The sequence below is a fragment of the Ranitomeya imitator genome, chromosome 9 (assembly GCF_032444005.1).
Source record: "Ranitomeya imitator isolate aRanImi1 chromosome 9, aRanImi1.pri, whole genome shotgun sequence".
NCBI lineage: Eukaryota > Metazoa > Chordata > Amphibia > Anura > Dendrobatidae > Ranitomeya > Ranitomeya imitator.
In genome coordinates this window covers 33,566,222-33,584,400 of record NC_091290.1, presented here as the reverse complement: position 1 = coordinate 33,584,400, position 18,179 = coordinate 33,566,222, and the positions used below count along the sequence as shown (strand labels likewise).

The 18,179-nt window shown below is 44.9% G+C and overlaps 1 protein-coding gene across 2 annotated transcripts in view; it reads right to left on the bottom strand.

Annotated features, from left to right (window-relative positions):
- The window catches only part of RELA (RELA proto-oncogene, NF-kB subunit), a 40,067-nt gene that overhangs the window by 18,908 nt on the left and 2,980 nt on the right, over positions 1-18,179 (bottom strand). For both annotated transcript variants that reach the window (XM_069739722.1, XM_069739723.1), the window contains exons 2-6: positions 7,402-7,440; positions 6,786-6,934; positions 5,416-5,564; positions 5,067-5,158; positions 4,834-4,968 (exon numbers count right to left, since the gene is read on the bottom strand). In XM_069739722.1, the coding sequence (XP_069595823.1) occupies positions 4,834-4,968; positions 5,067-5,158; positions 5,416-5,564; positions 6,786-6,934; positions 7,402-7,440 (564 nt within the window). The remainder of the gene's footprint in view (positions 1-4,833; positions 4,969-5,066; positions 5,159-5,415; positions 5,565-6,785; positions 6,935-7,401; positions 7,441-18,179) is intronic.

Below are 18,179 nucleotides of genomic sequence, written 5' to 3'. Positions count from 1 at the left end.
CCAAGTGGAAGCAAAAGCTGGGTATAGAGCAACTGCAGCCGCTTCAAAGGCTGACTGAGCAAAGGATTCTATAACTATCGTTAGAATCCTTCAGAGATGCTCCGCCGGACAGTGGAAGCACCGTGTTGGTGGACAGCCTGGAAACAGGGGGATCCACCGAGGGAGAGACCGTCCAATTGGCGGTAAGTTCTGGAGAAAAGGGATATAACACACCCAGGCGTTTTCCCCTCTGAAAACGTCTGGTCGGGTTCTCTCTCTCTCTGGACATGATTTCATCGAATTCAGGATGAGGAGCAAAAAACTTGGAAGGTGGTTTAGCCCGTCTAAACGAAACCGCCTGATCTGCGGGTTCTGTAGAGGGATCCTTGATGCCACAGGTTTGGTTTATAGCTCCAATGAGATTCTGGACCATATCCCTCATGGTGGCGATTTGGTTAGAATCCAGCTCCGAAATATCCTCCGAGGGCGCATCAGAGAATGCCTCGCCTGACTCAGGGGAGGAGGGTCGGGGGACCCCGACCGCAGAGGAGGGCCGTGTGGCGACATGGAGCGAGAAGAGGACTCAGACCGACGTTCTTGTGTGGACCTTTTGTGGTTTATCAGGGAGGGCTCGGGAGGAGGCTCCTGCGACCCCCTGGCCACTGCAGGGGTCTGCAGAGGTAATCGATCCAGCACGGACACCAGGGTTTGAGACACCCATGTTAAATCGGCCACTGATTGTGACAGAGAGGAAGCCCAGCCTGGGATGGGGGTATCACTCTCGGGCGGACCGGCCGGAGGATCCTGGGCGGTGGGAACAATCGGGTTGCTGCAGGCCTGACAGAGCGGAGAGGACTGACCTGAGGGAAGTTTGCTGTTACAGGACGTTGCACGGTGCGTGAGCTCCTGCTCCTGAGAAGCGGCGAACACACACAGACGTTTTCCCTGGAGGAAGGGGGCGGAGTCAGACAGAGGCGCCGGTGGGCAGGACACAGTATGTGTCGGGCGGGAAAAAGCCCGCCCGATGAAAGCGGAAGTGGGGGAGCGCGAAAACAGAAGTAAACTAAATTAGGAGACGGCGGCCTAGGAAGGAGCCGCGGCGCCGGAATAGTGCACCGGAAAAGTGCGCCGTAAGGAAAAAGGCGGTGCAGCAGCCTACCGGGCTGTACCGCTGAGGGGCGCCGCAGTGAAAAAACCCCTGCGGTGCCACAGCAGCGCGCCGCAGGGAGAAGCGGCTGTGGAGGTTCCCCATGAAAACCGCAGCGTGGGGAGAGGCGCACGGCAGCCTGTTAGGGCTGTCTGACAGAAGGTGTACCAGGGTTTGAGACGTGTCCTGAAAACCGCCCGGGGATAGGAAGCGGCGCGGCAGCCCGTAAAGGCCCCGCGTGCCGCATGGGGAAAAGAAACGCGCCTGCCTGTGGAGGCCACTGTGCGACGCAGCAATCCCGGGCCGTGCTGCTGTATGGATGCAAACGACGACCAGGTATAAGAGGGCCGCCGTCTGGGAGCCCCTAACAAGACCCCCCTATGAAAGGTCTGGGATGGGATGGGGGAAATACTCACCTTAAACATTCCACGCCGATACTAACCTGAAAGAGGTATGAGACGTCCAGGGAGCTATGATGGACGTCCTCGTCTCCTCAACCGACAGGCTCTGGTGGGCGAGTGGGTGGGGGACGGTGCCAGGAGCGGACTTCTGAGCACGCTTGTGTGCTAGGATCATGGTCCTGCTGAGGGATCTATGAGGATACGGGGTGGCAGTACACTCTGTACTCATAGTCCGTATAGTGGGACTACAGGTGTGACTGCTCACCCTGTATCCCTCCTGAAAACCTGAAAAGAAACGACGCACATTGAGGTAGATAAGGGTCTAATGAAAGACCCGTATCCACCTCCTACTGACACTAAGCTAAACTGGAGTGCATAATGCCAGTCGGTAGGGTGTACACTGCAGAGGAGGAGCTAACTTTTTTATTTGCATAGTGTCAGCCTCCTAGTGGCAGCAGCATACACCCATGGTTCCTCTGTCCCCCAATGAGAGGCGATACAGAAACTTAAGTTTGGCATTCTTGAATTTTTTCGTTTAATGATGGGGTTAATCATTTTTATACTTTGATAAATTGGTCACTTCTGAACACAGCGATACCACATATGTATTTTTGGTGGGAATAAATGGGGGTGATTTGAAATTGTTTTTTTGAAATTGTTTGAAATATTTTACTTCACTTTTTTTCATTGTTTTTGTTAGTCCCCCTTAGGTGTCTTGAAAGTCTTTTGTAATTGTACATCAAATTAACAACTAAAGCATAGAAAATGATTAATAATAATAATTGTATTTATATAGCGCCAACATATTCCTCAGCGCTTTACATTATAGAGGGGACTTGTACATTCAGTAGACATTACAGCATAACAATAATCCCAGATAAAAATACCGTAGATACCAAGAGGAATGAGGGCCCTGCTCACAAGCTTACAAACTATGAGGAAAAGGGGAGACACGAGAGGTGGATGGTAACAATTGCTTTAGTTATTCGGACCGGCCATAGTGTAAGGCTCAGGTGTTCATGTAAAGCTGCATGAACCAGTTAACTGCTTAAGTATGTAACAGTACAGACACAGAGGGCTATTAACTGCAGAAAGTGAATGAGAACATGATGCGAGGAACCTGATTATGGTTTAAGTTCTTTGAATGTGCCACACGGGGATAGTTAGGTTAATGCGTTGAGGCGGTAGGCCAGTCTGAACAAATGAGTTTTTAGGGCACGCTTAAAACTGTGGGGATTGGAGATTAATCGTATTAACCTGGGTAGTGCATTCCCAAGAATTGGCGCAGCACGGGAAAAGTCTTGGAGACGGGAGAGGGAGGTTCTGATTATTGAGGATGCTAACCTGAGGTCATCAGCGGAGCGGAGGGCACGGGTAGGGTGGTAGACCGAGACCAGAGAGGAGATATAGGGTGGTGCTGAGCCATGGAGTGCTTTGTGGATGAGGGTAGTAGTTTTGTACTGGATTCTTGAGTGGATGGGTGACCAGTGTAGTGACTGGCACAAGGTAGAGGCACCGGTGTAACGGTTGGTGAGGAATATGATCCTTGCTGCAGCATTCAGGACAGATTGGAGCGGGGAGAGTTTGGTAAGAGGGAGGCCGATTAGTAGAGAGTTACAATAGTCCAGACGAGAATGAATAAGTGAAACAGTAAGAGTTTTTACTGAGTTGAAAGGAAAAAAGGGTCGAATTCTAGAAATGTTTTTGAGGTGCAGATAAGAAGAGCGACCCAGTGATCGGATGTGGGGGGTGAAGGAAAGCTCGGAATCAAGTATGACCCCAAGGCAGCGGGCATGTTACTTTGGAGTAATGGTGGAACCGCACACAGAAATGGCAATGTTAGGCAAAGGTAGGTTAATAGAGGGAGAAAACACGAGGAGTTCAGTTTTTGACAGGTTCAGTTTCAGATAGAGGGAGGACATGATGTTAGGGTAAAGGTACCGTCACACATAATGATATCGTTAACGGTATCGTTGCTTTTTGTGACGTAGCAACGATATCGTTAACGAAATCATTATGTGTGACAGCGACCAACGATCAGGCCCCTGCTGGGAGATCGTTGGTCGCTGGGGAAAGTCCAGCACTTTATTTTGTCGCTGGATCTCCCGCTGACATCGCTGAATCGGCGTGTGTGACGCCGATCCAGCGATGTCTTCACTGGTAACCAGGGTAAATATCGGGTTACTAAGCGCAGGGCCGCGCTTAGTAACCCGATGTTTACCCTGGTTACCATTGTAAATGTAAAAAAACCCAAACACTACATACTTACATTCCGGTGTCTGTCGCGTCCCCCGGCGTTCTGCTTCCCTGCACTGTCAGCGCCGGCCAGCCGGAAAGCAGATTACAGCGGTGACGTCACCGCTGTGCTTTACGGCCAGCCGGCGCTCACAGTCAGTGCAGGAAAGCACAGCGCCGAGGGACAGACACCGGAATGTAAGTATGTTTTGTTTGTTTGTTTTTTACATTAGCACTGGTAACCAGGGTAAACATCGGGTTACTAAGCGCGGCCCTGCGCTTAGTAACCCGATGTTTACCCTGGTTACCAGGGGACTTCGCATAGTTGGTCGCTGGAGAGCTGTCTGTGTGACAGCTCTCCAGCGACGCTGCAGCGATTGGTATCATTGTCTAGATCGCTGCAGCGTCGCTAAATGTGACGGTACCTTTAGGTGAGAGGTGACAGCAGCGGAAAGGGACTGGAGGAGATGTGACGGAATGGGGTCACTGGTGCAAGTGGTTGGGCGAGAAGATGCAAGGAGCTTGATTAGGGTATAACTCCCAAATAAAAAACACAGTATTTGAAACTTTTTTTTTTCCCTTAAATCAGAAAAATACCTTGAGATGGTTAAAATTTATATCACTTTGCCGTTCTGGGTTCAACACACAGAATAACATCAAATTATCAAAAACTCTCATTTACCGATTACCACGACGACTAATAGAATTTTACATTTTGTATCATTGAATGTAAAGGTCTCGAGTAGTGATGAGTGAGCATGCTGGGATAAGGTGTTATCTGAGCATGCTCGGGTGCTAACCGAGTGTCTTCGGCGTGCACGAATACTAAGTTCCAGTCCCCGCGGCTGCATGTCTCATGGCTGGTCGACAGCTGAAACACATGCAGGGATGGCCTAAAACAGGAAATCCCTACATGTGTTGCAGCTGTCAAACGGCCGTGAGATATGCAGCAGCGGGGACTGGAACATAGTATTCAAGCACGCTGACGTCACTCTGTTAGCCCCCGAGCATGCTCAGATAACACTTTATCCCAGCACGCTCGCTCATCACTAGTCTTGAGCAGGGACTTACTGTTGTCGTAGATGGGCTGAGAAACCACAAATGGAACGAGTGGGGCGAGCCCTCCACTCTGGTCACGTATGTAAACTTGAAAGCAAAGGCAGACGGTATTCAGGTCATACTCAGACTTCAGATCTTCAGGAGAGACTACAAAACAAAACAAACAAAAAGTATTAATATATAACAATCTAAAGCAGCAGCATAAATAGGACCGTACGGCAAGACTACGTATACTTATAGGTTACCGTTAAATGGGTTATTATGGGTCCGAATTCGTTGTGCGATGGCTTCTTCCACTTCCCTCTTTTTCACACACTGAATTCCCAAATTCTGGAAACTGGATAAAAAATATATTAATGCAAAACATGAAGACGCAAATCCGTGCTGGATAAACACAATATAACATAAACTACAAAAAAGACAAGATAATAAATAATAACAATAATAAAAAAGTAATAATAATAATGATTATTGTATTGTTTGTTTTCTCACGATTGCTTTTGCTACTTCTCCGTAAAGGCTGCACAGAAGCAATCCACTGTGCATTGGCTTTATGGTGAAGGAAGATTTCCACATGGCCACGTTAATAATTACCTGTGAATATTACGATCAGGCGACAGGTCGGCCTCATAATAACCATCTTTGCAATCCTTCCCGACCAGTTCATGAGGGTGGGGTTTATGGGGGGCCTCTTTCGCAACCAGAGATATCCTGATCCGGGCTGGACCTTGGTAATTGTTTACCTGACGTTAAAAAAAAAAAAAGTCTTTGCTGTGTATTATAAAACAATAAAAATTTTGAATAAGAAAAAAAAAAAGTCTCAATTTGGAATATAAAACCTAATAATTTGCTTCCACCGATCACCACATATTGTCCTGTCTTAGAAAAACTTGCCTTGCAGAAGACCCAAATATTAAATATATTTTCATAATGTACTAATATTTATAGCTTTGTGCATTATCTACAGGTTTCTGACTATGGGCTCGTCAGTACAGGGGGCGGTCTAAGCTCGATGATCGACTGCTCACTCTTGTGGTTAGTTTGATACAAGCGATTTTTTTTTCCCTCTTTAATAAACTCATTTTGGCTTACAACATATAAAATGTGAACCTAACCTAGTTCGTCAAGCTTGTACCGTACACCTAAACATTGGTTTATATGCCACAATTTTTTATTTTCACTATCAGTCTTGTGAAAAATGTTGGATACATATTTAAAAGGGAATCTGTCGCCATGTTTTTGCTATGTAATGTTGGGGCAGAGACCCTCATTACAGAGATGTGTCACTTTCTCAGCAGGTTGCTGTAGTTTCAATACCATCAGTGTTTTATCAGCAGGAGCTTATCACTGGAAGACTAGGTGTCATGTGCCAGGAAGTCCAGCTAATCTGTGTAACCCCGCCCCCATCACCGATTGGTAGCTTTGTCACAGGAAGCTACCAATCATTGGTGTGGGCGGGGTTACACAGAGCTCAGCACTCCGATCACTGATACATCTACAGCACTGGGGCGCTTCCCAGTAAATGATTCAATGCTGTCAGATAGGTAGGTCCCCGATAACTTCTCTCCACCCAATTAAATTCTAACATCTCGATCTTTATGTCCAACAACATAAATTTGGGAGACCCCCATAAGCATTAAATGGTGGTCCGATCCTGCTGCAGTCAGTTGGCCAACTTATCTATGTATGGGGGCTTTAAAAGGAATCTGTGACAATGTTTTTGCAACCCAATCTGAGAGCAGTAAGATGCAGGGGCAGAGACCCCGATTCCAAGGATGGCCTCATTGCTGAAGCTTTGATAAAAATAACAGTTTTATCATCTAGGAGACTAGTAAACCTGATGTAATGTAGTCCTTTATATTCATGAGCTCTGTATAACCCTGTCCCCACCAGTGATTGGAAGCTTTCTGTGTGCACTGTGCATAGGCAGAAAGCTGCCAATCAAACATTGAGTAAGTACCGACCTTAATAGTGGGATGTGTTTTAGTTGTATCTGTACTTCGCTCCCCAGGAATGCTTCCAGCAGAACGGCCCTCGCACTTGTACCGAAATCTCATCCCTCGCTGTTTCGGCTGTTCAATAATCTCCACATATGGAACCGAAGGAGACTGGCCTGTATGCACAGGAAAAAGGAGAATAAATAAGAAAATCCCAAAATAGAAAGAACATCAACATTTATGATTGAAGAAACAGTGTCAAGATGACAATGGTCTCTGACCCGCAGGCTGGAGGAGCTGATCAGATCCATAGACTAAAATTCATTTTATTCATCGAAATCCCTGTTGTTTATATGTAGGAGTCCAGTGGGCGGACCTACTGGAAACATCGGAAGTCCAGTGGGCAGTCCTACTAGTTAACAACATTCCTTCTAGTAGGACTGTGCATACACAAATAGCTAGTAGCACCGCCCACTGGACTCCTATGTACATATAAACACCAGGGATTCCGGTAAATAAAATTAGTTTTACTGAATTTTTTTCCAGAAATATGAATAATCTGATCCGCTCCTCCTGCCGGCAGTTCGGAGACCATTTTCGAGTTGACGGGAGTTTCCTTTAAAGATGATAGATAATTTCTTACTTGACACAATCCAGTCTTTCGTAAAAGAATTAATTATATCTAGAAAGAAAAGAGAAAAAATAAAATAAAATGAAAACCCATTAAATTATAAAATCAAGGTGTAATAGATAATACTATACGGTTCAGAAACACAAAACTTTATCACCGCACATCATTCTGTCCAGCTAGAGAGAGATTGTCCAACTTGATATCTATGACCTAAACTGACGGTAAATCATGAATATCAGACCTGTGGGGGTCCATCACTCCGCATACCCCAACAAGCAACAGTTATCTCCGCCGATAGCTGAAAGCAAGTCCTCATTCACACTTCGGAAGAGATAAGATCAGACATCAGTTACTTTTCTTGCATGGAAAAAATAAATAAATTAAAAAAATGATTAAAAAAAAAAAAAACTCAACGATTTTGGCAGAGTTCACTGTTTCTAGCTCCGATCAAAAAGACACAATGATACCTGCAAGATCAGAATAGGCACGGTAAAAAAAAAAAAAATAGGGTTAATAATGGTCTTGCAGAATAGCCACTTCTAAATATAGGTGGAAACAAAGTTCTTCAAAAGCCTTTAATGACATCGGCAGAGGGCTAGAATGTTAATCAGTATATTGTAAATATGATTTTTATTTATGTATTTTTTACAAGCAGTACCAACACCCAGCACCCCCGCCGATCATCCATGCACATGGCAGTAATCCTTTAAGTCGCTCAGGATTACTGCCATTCTTCCGTTTCAGAGCAGAACATGAGTTTCGAGTTTTAGATTCATCTTGTTTGTGCCGTTCTTTGGTTTCTCAGCACATAGATCTTAACAACTGTATCTTAGGTGCTTTAGCCGTGCTACTGCAAGGCTTGTTATAACTAGAAACAGCTTGCGCAAACAATTACGAGCATTGTTAAGAATATTGCTGAATCATTCACAAATAAGGAGTTCACAATTTAACTAGAGTTTGAATGTCATGAGATTTAACGCTCACCTTTGCGTCAAAATCAAATATTAAAATTCGGTCTCTAAGCTAATGGATAGGAATAAAGTGTTTTAAGCTCATGTTACCCGAACCCCAGAATCCGACCTTTGTTGCCATCAAATACAAGTGCTTTCTTAGTTTAGTGGGTTCGAACTGACTCCCTTTTATCCCAGAAGTTCAAAAAGCACACCATTAAATTACCACTAGTGATGAGCGAGTGTACTCGTTGCTCGGGTTCTCCTGACTATGCACGGGTTGTCTTCGAGTATTTTTTAGTGCTTGGAGATTCAGTTTTCATAGTGACAGCTGAATGATTTACAGCTACTAGCCAGCCTGAGTACATGTGAGGGTTGCCTGGTTGCTAGGGAATCCCCACATGTAGTCAAGCTGGCTACTAGCTGTAAATCATTCAGCTGCGGTGACGAAAAACTAAATCTCCGAGCAGTCATAAATACTCGGAAACCCGAGCAACGAGTACACTCGCTCATCACTAATTACCATCTAAAATACTTAGTGTTTATGCATTTTGAGATCCAAATCTCTAAGTTGAGGGATCCCCTTCCCCACCACCACCATTACTCCTACAACTGCTACAAAAGGCACAGGACGATACAGATTCCACTAATCCTGTGAACCTTCTCATGACATTCTCTTCTAGAACAGTTTTCTAATATTTTTCCCCCAAAAACAAGGTTGTTTGGTCTAATAGCAGGGAGGATCTATCCTTAAAATTGTTATAGGATCAGTAAAGCCAAGGCACACTTGATACGTATCTTCTTTACAGAAAGAGCAGCATAAGGCAAGCATCTACAATGTCAATGGTGGCCAACATTTCAGTCCATCGATGGACCTTTCTTAAAGGGCACCTGTCAACCCGAAAATTGCGGGTGAGGTAATCCCACCGGCATCAGGGGCTTATCTACAGCATTCTGTAATGCTGTAGATAAGCCCCCGATGTTACCTGAAAAAAGGAGAAAAAGAGGTTATATTATACTCACCCAGGGGCGGTCCCGCTGCTGGTCAGGTCAGATGGGCGTCTCTGGTCCGCTGCGGCGCCTCCCATCTTCATTACAAGACGTCCTCTTCTGATCTTCAGCCACGGCTCCGGCGCAGGCATACTTTGCTCTGCCCTGTTGAGGGCAGAGGATAGTACTGCAGTGCGCAGGCGCCGGGCCTCTGACCTTTCCGGCGCCTGCGCACTGCAGTACTTTGTCTGCCCTCAACAGGGCCGTGGCTGAAGATCAGAAGAGGACGTCATGGAAAGAAGATGGGAGGCGCCGGAGCGGACCGAAGACACCCATCCGACCTGACCAGCAGCGGGACCGCCCCTGGGTGAGTATAATCTAACGTCTTTTTCTCCTTTTTCAGGTAACATCGGGGGCTTATCTACAGCATTACAGAATGCTGTAGATAAGCCCCTGATGCCGGTGGGATTACCTCACCCGCGATTTTCGGGGTGACAGGTTCCCTTTAAGGCCTGTGCCAAGTAGAATAGGCTTATACTGTAGTCTAGAATAGGTCAACAATTTCAGATTGGTCTTAGTACGACAAGCGCAACCCAGTCAGCTGTTGTCAGCTCCGGCGGTCGCCAGAAGCACACATTAAATGGACAACCACAATGCCAACAACGCTCGCATTTAGTTTTAGGTAATTATGGTTTCAGCCATTTCAATTACGTGTACTTGGTTAGCTTTATCTATAAGAAAGCATTTTTTCTACTCACTCATAATTTGGTTTTCGTGACTCCACTATAACTGTATCTCATGGAGGTTGACCCTTGATCCCGGTAGGGACAGGAACAAAGAATAAAAAGCCTCTTCGATAACCTCAGGATTGCCTTTAAAATAACTACACTGGCTTAGGGTCACGGTGAGAAATTGTCACAGTGATCTGCTGCGAACTCACTGAGCTGAACTGCGGTGACCTCATCACTGACTTGTCCCCACGGTGCTGAGGTCACCACAGTTCAGCCTGGCTGGGAACGCAGCTTCACTGACCGGTGGTAACCTCGATGACGTCACCGCCGTCATGACACATGACAGCGTGGCAAACACTTGATGTTCGGGCCCCCCATTCAAGTGAATGGGGTACGGGTTCTGTACCCGAACTTTTTGTAACTGTTCGGCTGAACCCGAACATCCAGGTGTCCACCCACCTCTAGTGATGTAAATCACTCAGCTGCGGCAAGAAAAACTAAATTTCCAAACACTAAAAAAATACTCGGAGGACACCAGAGCGTGCTCGGGAAATCTCGAGTAACGAGTATATTCGCTCATCACTAGTAATGATGTTACCGTCCATCAGAGGCAGCGTTTGCCACGCTGTCGTGTAGATGACAGCGTGGCAAAAAAGAGATGTGAATGGGGTCCGGGTACCGTTCCGTTACCAGAAACAAAAATTATTTTATTTTTTAAAACTGTTCGGCTGAACCCGCCAGACCCCAACATCCACAGGTTCGCTTATCATTAATAGTCACCCCCAAAAATAAAACAACCTCCTGTGGAGACAATGAATGCGCTGTCCACAATATATTGACTGTTATGGGAGCCAAAAGGTTGTGATCATGTGATAATATACTGCAAAATGTGGGGTTTCTGGATAGAGCGAAAAAAAAACAACAACACAGTTTCATTGGATTGAGGCTTCACTATTGAATAGGTAGCTTTGAAATGTCACAAACCAATCTTGCATCAGAAGACCCAACTTGACATCAAGGTTTCCCAATATTTGCTAACTGTTTCATAGATTCATAGCTTGCTTAGGCTCGAAGACCCGGCCATCATGGATGTAGGAAACGGACCTAAAGAACTTTTTTTTTTTCTCTGACCCTTTTTTTTTTTTGGGGGGGGGGGGGGGGGAACAGTTCTGTTTAAGAGAACCAATGCATTTTTACCTTTTCTCTAAATCAATAGTGCTTTATTCCGTTATTTGAATTTCGCCCGACAGCACCTGTGAGATCAGGCTGACGAAAACATAGGTGGAACCGATACCTGACAAAGCAGATTTTCGTTGTTGGTCGGTCTCTCTCCCCCTAGTGTTGCCATTGCGCATGTGCATTAGCACCATGACAACGGCATACACTTCCGGATATAGCTACTTCCGGTGCGCTCCATGCGGCGGCTCCCACTGCCGTTTTGAACCATGACTACACACCGGTTTGTACTCTTCTCATTTGCATCTGTATATTAACCACCTCACTCCCCCTGACGAAGCTGCAGCCGCAGCGATACGCGTGGGGCTTCTGCCTCACCCCTTACTCTGTCTCTTGTTCCCTCTGGGCACCTCCACCTGCGGTACCCCTCAGCACCGGTGCTGTATATATTCTTTTCCTTTGGCACTTTTGTTCCATCCTGTTCAAACTTGTGAGCTCACCTTCTTTCATTATGAATTGACAGTGTATTCTGCTCTCTGTTAGATTTAATTACTGTTGGCGCCATCACTATTTAGCTTGACCAGGTTCTATCTATATGTATGTATGTATGTATGTATGTATGTATGTATGTATGTATGTATGTATATATATAGATCCTCAATTTATGCTGTGATATATCGGTACCATTATCATCTAGGTACTGAGCATGCCCACATAACACTGCAACTTAGCATGCTCAACACATGGGGACATCACTATGTTCATTTATGATCATAGTCTACTGTGCGCTACTTTTTTGATTGATCATTTGTATTATGTTGGTTTGATCATCTTTTCTTGCTATTTGATGTATTAGCTCTATGTACAAGAGACATTATGTATCTGTATTTGCATTACCAACAAAAACCCAAAAGAACAAAAGACGATCCAAAGGCCAGGAATTAAATATAAAAATATACAACTTTATTCATAAGAATAGCACTTCACCACCTGGACGTCCTATAGTTTCCGGAGGGGGGAACTTCTTGGAGCATGTCGGTCGATGGATTGATTCTATCTTGCAACCTTGCGTGGAGAGTCTTCCATCATTCCTTAAAGATACAGGTGCTTTCCTCAAATTAATCGATGGTATTGAAATTGAGCCTGAGTCCGTCTTGGTGGTGGCCGATGTTGAATCTTTGTACACTAGCATTAGGCACCATGACGGCCTCAGGGCGACCAAATATTACCTCAATATGTCTAATTTCCCTATTTCTTTTCAAAATTTTGTTTTGGAGTTACTTGAATTTGCTTTGACCCATAATTTTTTTACTTTCAAGGGGTCCTTCTTCCTACAGCTCCAAGGAACAGCAATGGGAGCGGCCTTCGCGCCGTCCTATGCCAATCTGTTCCTTGGGCTGTGGGAGAGGGACCTCTCCCTGTCAGACCCTGCCTCGTCTATCGACCATATCCCTCTTTGGACGCGGTACATAGACGATGTTTTCATGATCTGGCAGGGCCCCATATACTCTTTACAGGAGTTTATGAGTACTTTGAACAATAATTCAATTAATGTACGTATTACTTACCATCATGATAGTCATAGTGTCGAATTTCTGGATGTCCTAATCAAGCGTGATAGTGCTAATTTATTACAAACTGACATCTACAGGAAATCCACTTCTACTAACTCTCTCTTGCACGCCTCCTCTGCCCATCCTAGACATGTTGTTCAATCCGTACCCACAGGACAATTCCTCCGTCTTCGGAGGATCTGTTCTGACATTGGGGATTTCGAAAGGCAAGCAGATGATTTGAAAAAGAGATTCTATCAAAGGGGGTATAGCCATCGTATGGTTAAAAAGGCGTACAATCGAGCTAGGCATTCCTCCCGCCATGATTTGATCTACAAATCTAATGCGAAATTACCCGACGGGAAGATTCGATTTGTTACGGACTACCATAACCAATTTCCAGCTGTTCGAGCAGTCCTTAATAAATCCTGGCCAATTTTACGTATGGATCCTATTCTGTCCCAATATCTACCGAGCAGGCCCGCCATTACTACAAGAAGATCCAAAAATTTACGTGATTTTTTGGTGCACAGCCACTATGTTGGCAACACTAAAACTACCTTTTTGGACCAATATCCTCGTAAATTAGGTTGCACCCCGTGTGGACACTGCGTGGCCTGCCCTAATGTGGAGAAATGCAATTCCTTTTTCAATTCCGATAGATCCAGAAATTTTGATATTAGGAAATCCATCAACTGCACTACACGCAATGTTATTTACTTTGCCATATGTCCCTGCGGACTAATCTATATTGGATTAACTACCCGCCCTTTCAAAATTCGCATTAGGGAACATGTTCTGGGGATAACAGCTGCAGCTGGGACCACTGATCCCTCCGTATTAAAAACTATCCCCCGTCATTTCTTTCTTCATCATAATTGCGACGCCACCCTTTTAAAGATTAGGGGTATTGATACACTGGCAACTAATATTCGTGGGGGTAGGGTATCACAGCGTCTCGCCCAGCTCGAGTGCCGCTGGATATGGAGGCTGGGTACATTACATCCTAAGGGACTTAATGAACAAATCAGTTTTGCCCCTTTTTTTGTGAAGCCGTCCTGCTGCATTGTTAGTCTTTCCATCTGTGCTATAACAATATGTGTGTTTTTATTTATGTGTGTTTTTTCATTTTTAACTATTTGTTATTTTCCTATTTTTTAGTTTGAGGTCCCACCACTTTATTTCTTTGTTCGGTTTATCATCTGATTCGTCCGTTGGATCATGTATCCGGAAAACGTCTGATGCCTACATCGTTTATACAGTTTTCTTCTGATATATAATATATTTGATTGCTCTATTCCATGTATGTAGTGCCTTTGTCGATGTGCCTATACTGTTCTTACATTTGTGCCATACTTATATTTTCCATGCCATGTGTGTTATATTTTTGTCATCTTTTGGGATTGTTCGTGTGCGCATGCCCGCCCTGCCCGCCGCGCTACTCGGCTTTCCGCGTCTCCATGGTGATGTGGCTCTCGCCGTGCTCATATGCATTGCGGCTCCGCCTCCCTTTGACGTGGACGCCGATGTGCGAGGTTGGGAGTTGAGTGCGCATGCGCCGCCTTCGCAACATCCCTCTTGTGCTCTATTTGTTTTTTCGCCCGGTGGATGTGGCGTACATTAACATTTAGGATTATTATCATAATATAAATTACCAGCATCATTTTACTATGTTTATGGCATCCGGCACTGCCTCTCTCGTTTGTACACTCCGCATCACTTCCGGTTTCTTTTCATTGGTTGGGTCCCCTTCTTAAACCGCACATCCTGTTGTATCACCACGCCCCCTGACGAAGGCTCCGCCGAAACGCGCGTCGGGGTGATGTGGTGACCGCGGACTCTCCTCTGTACCCCTCCGTTGCCACTCCGTGTGATTTTCTCTCCGGTCTGAGGTATGCGCCACTAGGGTACTTGTATCCTGTCAGCACCTTGCATTTCAACCATTGTTTGTGGTAATTTATTCATATATTTTAGAGGTACGCGTCATTAGGGTACTTGTATCCTGCCAGCACCTTCTATTCCATCTATTGTTTGTGGCAAACATATATACATATATTTTTGTGTCTTCCATCATACTATCCGTTGGGGTTACGGAGTTATTTATACTTATATTTGCAGATCACTTAGGCATGTCATGACCATTACAAATGTTATGATAAATGCGCATCTCTCTATTCTATGCATGGCATGTCTTGTATGTATGCTATGTATTATCTTCAGCCGCGGATCACCCATCCCATCCAGTTTTGTTTATATGCACTATGGTCTTATCCACTGATCCTGTCTGGTTTTATATAACATATTATGTTCTCTAATAAAGTTGTATATTTTTATATTTAATTCCTGGCCTATGGATCGTCTTTTGTTCTTTTGGGTTTTTGTTTGTCATTTTGACGATTGGCCACTTACAGGTCCTATGCGGCATCAATAGTAAAAAAATGTAATGTTAAAAATATTTTTTTAAAAACACAAAAAAAACTGCTATTCTCACCCTCCGTTGTCCGCCGAGCGGCTCGCGCCTGCCGCCATCTTCCGGTCCCGGCAATGCATTGCGAAATTACCCAGAAGACTTAGCGGTCTCGCGAGACCGCCAAGTCATCTGGGTAATTTCGCAATGCATCCTGTGAACGGAAGATGGCGGCAGCTGTGCGCGTATCGCCGGAGCTTCGCTGGATCCCAGGGGTGAGTATATAACTATTTTTTATTTTAATTATTTTTTTTTTTTTTAACAAGGATATGGTGCCCACACTGCTGTATACTACGTGGGCTGTGTTAGATACCGCGTGGCTGCTATATACTACATAGGCAGTGTTATATACTACGTGGGCTGTGCTATATACTGCGTGGGCTGTGCTATATACTGCGTGGGCTGTGCTATATACTGCGTGGGCTGTGCTATATACTGCGTGAGCTATGTTCTATACTGCGTGCTATATACTACGTGGCCACTGTTATATACTACGTGGCTGCTATATACTGCGTGAGCTGTGTTATAAACTGCGTGGCTACTATATATTATGTGGCCAGTGTTATATACTGTGTGGCCTGTGTTATATACTACTTTGCCTGTGTTATATACTGCGTGGCTGCTATATACTGTGTGCGCTGTGTTATATAGTACGTGGCTGTGTTCTATACTGCGTGACCACTGTTACATATTGCATGGCCTGTATTAACACATCAGGTATTCTACAATATGGATGTATATAGCAGCCACATAGTATATAGCACAGGCCACGTAGTATTTGTCTGCTACATACTGCATGGCTCCTATATACTACGTGGCCTGTGCTATATACTATGTGGCTGCTATATAAATACAAACATACATGCATATTCTAGATGCGTTAGAATCGGGCCACCATCTAGTTTGCAAATAAATGGTCTGACTCATCAGCGTGCCAGTTTTTACCATTAGTGATTTTCATAAATTACAAAAAAAAAAAAAATGTATATATAATTTTTTTTTATCATAACATGGGCAGTAGGATTTTGTGTGTTCTCCCCATGTGGGTTTCCTCCGGTTTCTCCACACTCCAAAGACATACTGATAGGGAATCTAGATAGTGATCCCCAATGGGGACAGTGATGACGAGGTCTGTAAAGCGCTATGGAATATGATGGTGCTATATAAGAGAGCATAATAAATACCGGTAAACCTTACACATCCTCTCCTAAACATAGTCATTTTAATCCTGGACAGCACGTTAGTGATTTTTGTGATTTTCGCAGACCCATACACTTTAAGGTTATGTTCACATGTTGCGTCCTGTCCCTGCGGGTTTTCCCACAGCGGATTTGATAAATCTGCAGGGCAAACCCGCTGCGGTTATCCCTGCAGATTTATCACGTTTTGTCCTGCGGGTTCCGCTGCGGGATTTTACTCCTACTATTGATGCTGCATATGCAGCATCAATAGTAATGTTAAAAATAATAAAATAATGGTATACTCACCCTCTGACGTCCCGATCTCCTGGGCGCTGCGGGCGGCGGTCCGGTTCCAAAGATGCTGTGCGAGAAGGACCTTCGTGACGTCACGGTCATGTGACTGCGACGTCACCGCAGGTCCTGGTCGCATAGCAAACCTGAGACCGGACAGCCGCGTGCAGCGCTGAGAGGTGAGTATAGCTTATTTTTTATTTTAATTCTTTTTTTTTTTTTTTTACACAAATATGGTTCCTGGGGCCTGGAGGAGAGTCTCCTCTCCTCCACCCCGGGTACCACCCGCACATTATCCGCTTACTTGCCGCATGGTGGGCACAGCCCCATGCGGGAAGTAAGCGGATCAATGCATTCCTATGGGTGCAGAATCGCTGCGATTCTGCACAAAGAAGTGACATGCTGCGGGTTGTAAACCGCTGCGTTCCCGCGTGGTTTTTCCCGCAGCATGTGCACAGCGGTTTGCGGTTTAGGGTTTACATGTTACTGTAAACGCTATGGAAACTGCTGCGGACCCGCAGCTGCAAAATCGCCGCGGTTCCGCGGTAAAAACCGCAAAGTGTGAACATGGCCTTAGGCCTCATTCACAAGTCCGTGTTTAAACATGTGGAAAAATGGTACCAGTGTCATTGTTCATTTTTACCATCTGTGTTTCTCACAGAATAATATAAAAAAAAAAAAAAACCGTTACAAAGCTTCTCCTATACTTTGCAATGTTAAACACGGACAGCACACGAATGCCATCCGTGTTTTTCACGGACCCATAGACTTGTATTGGCCCTTGTCACCCGTGCTGACGCAAAAAATTAAAAAAAATGTCTTCGTGTGTTTTGTACTGACACATGGACTGTGATAAGCATGGACAGATGAACAGTCCCATAGATTATTATAGCGCCATTTGTTCCGTGGTGCTTTACATGTGAAGGGGGGGATATACATAAATAAAATAATCTTGAACAAAACGAGTTACCGACTGGTACAGGAGGAGAAAGGACTCAATCTACAAGAGATGGGCGAGGATATGATAGATTAGAATACATAGTAACATAGTAACATAGTTAGTAAGGCCGAAAAAAGACATTTGTCCATCCAGTTCAGCCTATATTCCATCATAATAAATACCCAGATCTACGTCCTTCTACAGAACCTAATAATTGTATGATACAATATTGTTCTGCTCCAGGAAGACATCCAGGCCTCTCTTGAACCCCTCGACTGAGTTCGCCATCACCACCTCCTCAGGCAAGCAATTCCAGATTCTCACTGCCCTAACAGTAAAGAATCCTCTTCTATGTTGGTGGAAAAACCTTCTCTCCTCCAGACGCAAAGAATGCCCCCTTGTGCCCGTCACCTTCCTTGGTATAAACAGATCCTCAGCGAGATATTTGTATTGTCCCCTTATATACTTATACATGGTTATTAGATCGCCCCTCAGTCGTCTTTTTTCTAGA